A 7393-nucleotide genomic window follows, 5' to 3' on the forward strand; every position below is an offset into this window, starting at 1 on the left:
GGTGGGGGGGGGAGACTGCTACTTAATGATCAATGGTCCAACAACCTGGTAAGTCAGTAGACTGTAAATGCTCTGTAGGTAAGAAGGATGCCTCCAACTGTTGTCAGTTATATCAGACACATTTAACAGATGTTCACAGATGTTCACAGATGAGTCACATGAGTTAAGCCTAGGACTCTGGATGCCACAAGTTTAAGACAAAAAAAAAAGTATTTTTCACTGTCTGTTGTTTTTTCTTTTAAGACAGAGACAGATAAGGCAGAGAGAGAGAGAGAGAGAGAGAGAGACACCACAACACTGAAGCTTTCTTCAATGAGGTGAGGGCCAGACTCAAACCTGGGTTGTGCAACATGGCACAACACCGCGCTATCCAAGTGAGCTATTTTGCCAATCCTGTCTTTTGGTTCTTATACCTTCTATAAGCACACTGCAGCGACTGATCACTTCTCAGGTTTAATTAACTATCCTGACAATTCTTTAAAAGATTTATTGATCAAGGACTGGTGTAAGGATCCCGGTTCAAGCCCCCGGCTCCCCACCTGCAGGGGAGTCGCTTCACAGGCGGTGAAGCAGGTCTGCAGGTGTCTATCTTTCTCTCGCCCTCTCTTGTCTTCCCCTCCTCTCTCCATTTCTCTCTGTCCTACCTAACAACGACGACATCAATAACAACAATAATTACAACAACAAAAAACAAGGGCAACAAAAGGGAATAAATAAATAAATTTTTTTTTTTAAGATTTATTGATCAGAAAGAGAGGAGAAAGAGAAGTAGGTAGAACTCTGACACACACCATGCCAGGGATCAACGTGGGAACCTCCAGCTTGAGAGTTTGATGCCTGATTCACTGTGTCATATCCCAGGCCACTACTCTACAATTCATAGTAAGGAAGGGCCAGCCAGTTGGTGGCACACCTGGCTGAGTGCACATATTAAGTGCATAAGGACCTGGGTTCAAGTCCTTGGTCCCTACCTATAGGAGTCTCTCTCTCCCAGCCCCCTCAATTTTTCTGTCTCTATCCAAAGTAATTAAATTAAATTTTTTTTTTAATTTTACTAAGAATAACTCACCTTTTCTAAAACTAACCTTTCTATGTCCTTTTAAGACATTTCATTATTTATTTATTAAATAGAGACAGAGGGAAACTGAGAAAGGAGGGAGATAGAGAGAGAAAGAGACAGAGAGACACCTGCAACTCTACTTCACCACTCATAAAGCTTTCCCCTCACGGGTGGAACTAGGGGCTTGAACCTAGGTCCTTGTGCACTGTAATGTGTGTGCTGAACCAGGTGCACTGCCTGGCCCCTACTTTTTTTTTTCAGTTGTCACCAGGGTAACTGCTGGGGCTCAGTGCTAGCACCAGGAATCCACTGCTCCCAGTGGCCATTTTTTCTATTTTATTGGATAGGACAAAGAGAAACTGAGAGGAGAGGGGTAGACAGAGAGTGAGAGAGACAGAGAGACACCTGCAATACTGCTTCACTGCTCGAGAGCCATACTCCCTGCAGGTGGGGAGCAGGGACTCCAACCCGGGTCCTTGCACATAGTAATGTGTATTCTCACCCGAGTGCACCACCACCCATCCCTGGTAACTTACCTTTTAAGCTTCCTAAATAGCCAGCCCAAGAAGAAGAACTGCTGGGTGCCTTGACATCGTGATTGTAAGCAGAGCAACTGGGCTATCTAACCCACAATCCACAATCTAGAAACTGACCACTCTGCCATCCTGTTTGTTTTTTTTTAACCTTTGCTTCTCAAACACATCAAGGAGAGACTTATTTTAGATAGCACCTTTCCAGGATTTAAGTAGCTAAGCCAACCTCACAGAAATAAAATTATCAGGTGGTCCGGGAGGTGGCGCAGTGGATAAAGTGTTGGACTCTCAAACATGAGGTCCTGAGTTCAACCACCGGCAGTTCATGTACAGGAGTGATGTCTGGTACTTTCTCTCTCTCCTCCTATCCCTTTCACTAATAAAAAAAATAAAATATATTTAAAATAAAATAAAATTATCAGTGGGCTGCATCTTGGAATACTGGACATGGGGCCAGGCAGTGGCGCACCTGGTTAAGCACACACATTATAGTGTGTAAGGATCTGGATTCAAGCCCTTGGTCCCCACCTGCAGGGGAAAAGCTTCATGAGTGGTGAAGCAGGCTGCAGGTATCTATCTTTATCTCTTTCGCTATCCCCCCCCCTTTCCTATCAATTTCTATCTCTACCCAATAATAAATAAATAAAAAGATTCTAGGGGCTGGGTGGTAGCGCACCTGATTGAGTGCATATGTTACAGTGCACAAGGACCCAGGTTCAAGCCTCTGATCCCCACCTGCAGGAGGAAGATTTGGGAGAGGTAAAGCAGTATTGCAGGTGTCTCTCTGTCTCTCTCCCTCTCTATCACCCCTTACCCTCTCAATATCTGGCTGTTTCTGTCCAACAAATAAATAAATATAAAAAAGTTTAAGATTAAAAAAAAAACAGGAATGCTGGACACTCACATAATTAAGTCGCCTTTTTTTTTTTTTTCACCCGAGAGTCAGGCTAAAATATAAAGGTCTCAGAATGCTATACTGACATAATAGCTCTGACTCGAGGAAGACTCTTAGCAGAAACAGCAGACAACAATTAGGATTAGGAAGTGTCAGCTGAAAGTACTTGGACCTAATCCTATCTGTTCTACAACTGGACCTGGGAGCTAGTCAGTCAGCAGGCTGTTCTTCCACAGGCCACGATGAAAAGTGGGACAGGCCAAATGGTAGCAGATCAACGTCAGATCTGACTCCCAGATAACGTGCTGCCACTTTATATCCCAGAAGAGAGACCTTGTCTTTTCCTTCACAAGATCCAGACACTAACGTATTCATTCCATCACTTTGTAGTTAACTTAGAAATGCAATCCAGTAAGCCCACTTTCCCACATCAATCCAAGAGTTATATGAAGTTAATGATTATCAGCTACCCAAGGCGCAAATGTTTTCTGGGCAATTCTAAGTCCTTGTTTAAAACACGTGTGTGTGTGTGTGTGTGTGTGTGTGTGTGTGTGTGTGTGTGTGTGTGTGTGTGTGTATGAGGTTTGGGCAGTGGCACACTGGGTTAAGCTAATATGAAGTGCAAGGATCCTGGTTTAAGCCCCCGGTTTCCCGAACTGCAGGGAGGTTGCTTCATAAGCGGTGTAGCAGAGTCTGCAAGGTGTGTCTATCTTTGTCTTCCCCTCCTCTCTCAATTTCTCTCTATCCTATCCAATAAAATGGGGAAAAAATGGCCACCAGGAGCAGTGGATTGGTAGTGCCAGCACAGAGCTCCAGCAATAACCCTGTAGGCAAAAAAAAAAAAAAAAAAAAAAAGCTGCATTTGCCTCTTCACTGAACCAGTTAGAGAACTGTTCTGATCCTAATCTGAGATAATATAGTCATAATAGCAAGAAAAGTAACACCAGAACTCTCACTCATTGAACATCTTCTTGGGGGTTAGACACTAAATGAAAACCATCTCTTCCCCCACAGTCATCCCGTCATCGTTCTAAACATATAGGCAATCTATCCATAAAGTGTAAGAGGGTCGAGAGCGAGCGAGCACACACACACGTTGGGCAGGCTAAGGTAGCAGCCTGTTACTCTGATCCAAGAGCTGAGAATGCTTTTTTGTTTTTGTTTTTAAAGGTCTCTTGGGGAGGGGGGAATGCAACAGAGATCTATGTGACCTGGAAAGGTGACAATATATACTACCTGACCCATTGCAGAAAATAAACTTGCAAACATCTGGTCTAAATCTCCAACTTCTTAAGTACTATGACATACTATCTTTTCTTTGTTTCTCCTTCTCCTTCTCCTTCTTCTTTTTGTTCAACCAGAGCACTGATCAGCTCTGGCTTATGGTGGTGGTGGTGGGGGGGGCCTGAACCTGGGACTTTGAAGCCTCAGGTATAAGAGCTCTTCCCATAACCATTATGCTATCTTCCCCAGCGCTGACATGCTATCTTTCTACAAAGGAAAAGGCAAGTGTTTGTGGTATCATTCTTTAAAGAAAATAAGAAAGATACATTTATTTGTTAATGAGAGAGAGAGAACATGAAAAGGCAGAGTATCACTCCTGCACATGGGATACTTAGGACCTCACGCTTGAGAGTCCAAGGCTATACCCACTGAGCCATCTCTCAGGCCCCCTCTGATGTCATTCTCAAAGAACATTTAAGTGAATTCAAAATGCTGTTGCTTTCTGTGTATGCCCTATGTACCCAAGAAAGCTATGTTCTCTGAATACAGGGATCTTATCTCTCTTTGGGTGTTCTGTGCATAATACACAGTAGACTGATGAATCAAGTGCTTGGGGAGGGCAGAAAATTAAGCCACACTGTAACACAGAGAAATTCTAGAGAGATGTGTAGCCAATTCAGCTTAAGGAACACTGCAAATGAAATGTCAAAAACTTGGTGTTACTGCACCAAAGTCAAGGACTGGGGAGGGGAGGCTTTCAGGTCCTGGTGCATGATGGTGGAGGAGGACCTAGGCTGGGGGTGAAAGTGTTTTGCAGAAAACTAAGAAATTTTACACATGTACCAACAACTGAATTTACTATAAGCCATGAATTCCCCCCCCCAAAAAAAGAAAAAAAGTCAAAAACATGAAATAGGAAAAGCACTGAATCTGTTTAGATGTGAGGACTCCTAGGAACCAGAAGCTTAGAAGTTCATTACTATACCAATGAAAAGCAGACCTGGGTTCAGGCCTTTTCCAGATGTACACAATCATCTTTCCTTAAGGTGCGTGCACATTCCAGAAGTCTATTTACTGGAAAAGGATGGGGTGGGTGCCTAGAGTAATAACTGTCAGTGCCAAGGCTGCATCTCTACCTATTATCTGCAAGTCTGATAAACAAAGGCCAGCTCGCCTATCAGTCTGCAGTGGGTTCCAAATGGCAATCTTCTGCACTCCTACTCCGTACAGAAAGGGTGGGTCTGTCCGCCTTCATGGTCATCTCAAGATAGTCAACAACATGCTGCTCCTTTTCCTCTCCTGAGACCCCAGCACCTATTCTGATGCCCCTGATCACAGGGTTGGACTCGCCCTTCTGGCCTCTTGACCAAGAAAGAAATCAGCACGCACTCTCAAAACAAGCGCACAGAGGTCGGTAGATACAAGAACCGAAGCCATTCCTCCAGCAACTCATCGATAAGCTGATGGCAAGGGCTACTCGCCCCGACTGCATATGAGTGGTGCCCCTGATGACTGACTGCCCTGCTGAACTGTCCTGCTCTGCTCAGTATCCAATCCTGCAACACAACACACACTCCTGGAAGAGTGTTAACTCCTCCGTGCCCTCGGAATTAGTAGGGTCACCCAGAACACTGGCACACCAGCTCCATTCTAAGCAGGCACAAGAAATCAGGGCGTCATCTAAAAAGCCCTAAACCGTCTCTGGCTTCTTTCACGGCCAGGTTTTCCTTCGGGCGGCACAGCAGCTCAAGCTTTTGGTTCTCAAGCTCTCGGGAAGGACAGGGCGTAGCAAGGGCTGGGTGATGGGGAGAGGCGGACTCTGGCGCCCAAAGAACAGCCGCTTTGGGGCAGTGGCCACCGCAGGCTCAGTGGCCCTTAAACAAATTGACACCCGGGAGAAACGGGGTTCGGGAAGGGAGACCTCTGCTGCCTGTCTCTAACCCCTAGGGGCCCCATGCCCATCCCAGACACCGGCCCCCTCCCACTCCCTTCGCATCCTCAGCCTCGGGGTCCCAGTTAGGTATGGCAGCCACGGGGGGGAGGTACGGAAGTAAAAAGGGGTTGGGGCTGGAGAAAGAATAAGAAAAAAAAAAGGTGTACAGGCTATATGAAAGCGGGGTGCGAGGCCGAGAAAATGGGGGAGGAATGGGATGAGACAGAGAAATGGGGGCGCAGCGGAGAAAAACAAGGAGGGGGGCGAGACTGAGACTCGCGGGGCGGGAGGGAAGGAGAGGCAGAGGCAGAAAATGGAAGAATTCCGAAGCAGAGCCGAGCGCGGACGGGAGGAGCCGGGAATGGGGCAGAGGACGCAGGGAGCGGCCGGGGCGGGGGACCGGGGGACGGGGGACGGGGGACGGGGGACCGGGGACGGGGGGGGGGGGGCGTCTCGGGCACTTACCGTAGATCATAGCCAGCCCGGTCTCGTGCAGGAAGCGGGCCCGGCGGTGCTTGAAGAGCCAGATAGTGAGGATGGTGAGGGTGAGCAGCAGGATGAAGATGAGCAGGTTGGCGCTGTCCTGCCGGTGGCTCTCCTCCGCCTGCTTCTCTGACACGATCTCCTCGTCCATGGCTCCAGCCGCCCTGTCGGCGCCGTCCGAAGCCCCGGCCCAGCCGAAGACGCCCACTGCGAGGAGCAAGCAGAGCGACCGCGTGAGTCGGCGGGCCCGGGAAGAGCCGCCGTCGCCGCCAGCCTGGTGGAGAGACGCCTGCAACCAGCCGCGCCTAGCCATGACTCCCCCGCCCCCCACCCCGCGCCTCACCCGCAGCCGCCCGCCCGCGGTCTCACCACTCCCCGAGGGCTCACGGGAAAGGGGCGGGGCCGCGCGCCGCCACCCGCCGCCTCCGTTCTTAAAGGGGACACGACAATCCGGCTCGCTCAGCCCTAGGCCTCCCGGCCCCCACCGCTCCGGTCTCCCGCCAGGTGGTCGACGACTCAAGCCCACCGCTTCCTGGCAAGGACACCCCAGCTCGGTGCAGTACAGCAGATTGGCAGGTGGTGCTCCCAGTCCTTTGATCCTGTTTGTAGAGCTCTCAGGGGAATCCAGCTCTCAGAACTCCTCTGGAGAAGGTCCCCCAATGTCACTTAACAGGATAACAAGTTGTCCCCTTGGGAGGGGCCTGAAATCTCCATCTCTCTCATTTTAACCGGATCTTCCTGCTTTGTGGCCCCACCTGAGGGAAAAACAAACCACACTGTAGTAGTTCACCAAAGAAAAGCAAGGGATCACATGGGTGTCACTATCTTGTCTTCCCATGCGAACACCTGCTATGTATCTGTTGTCATCTCAAATTGAGACCTGGACAGGGAAGCTCATCAGTCTGACAAAGAGTCCATGGATCTATGCTCTACTTTACCCCAACACACTCTTCCCAGAGACCTTGCCCAAATAACTTTTTTTTTTTTGGGGGGGGGTTAGGGGGCTGAGGAAGGAAGAGTGAGGGAATCTTCTCCTTTCTCTTTCTGTCTTAAACCACATTTCCCAGGTTTGGAGGTCACATTTCACAACCGCACCCCTCTGTCTTCCTCTCTGCTCAGTCTTTTCTTTTTTAATTTATTTGAAAGGTAGGAGGAGGGGGCCAGGCGGTAGCATAGCAAGTTAAGCGCACATGGCACAAAGCTCAAGGACCAGCCCCAGGCTCCCTGCCTGCAGGGGCTCGCTTTGCAAGCAGTGAAGCAGGTCT

General features: G+C 48.7%; 1 protein-coding gene across 2 annotated transcripts in view; it reads right to left on the reverse strand.

Annotated features, from left to right (window-relative positions):
* SLC9A6 (solute carrier family 9 member A6) overlaps positions 1–6517 on the reverse strand; it is a 99429-nt gene extending 92912 nt beyond the window's left edge. Inside the window, exon 1 of one of the 2 annotated variants that reach the window (XM_060182815.1) lies at positions 6111–6517. In XM_060182815.1, the coding sequence (XP_060038798.1) occupies positions 6111–6441 (331 nt within the window). In that variant the 5' untranslated portion in view covers positions 6442–6517. The remainder of the gene's footprint in view (positions 1–6110) is intronic. The other variant, XM_007534521.3, reaches the window with a different exon arrangement.
* Between the last annotated feature and the right edge of the window lie 876 nt (positions 6518–7393).

This window comes from Erinaceus europaeus, chromosome X, assembly GCF_950295315.1.
Source record: "Erinaceus europaeus chromosome X, mEriEur2.1, whole genome shotgun sequence".
Lineage (NCBI taxonomy): Eukaryota > Metazoa > Chordata > Mammalia > Eulipotyphla > Erinaceidae > Erinaceus > Erinaceus europaeus.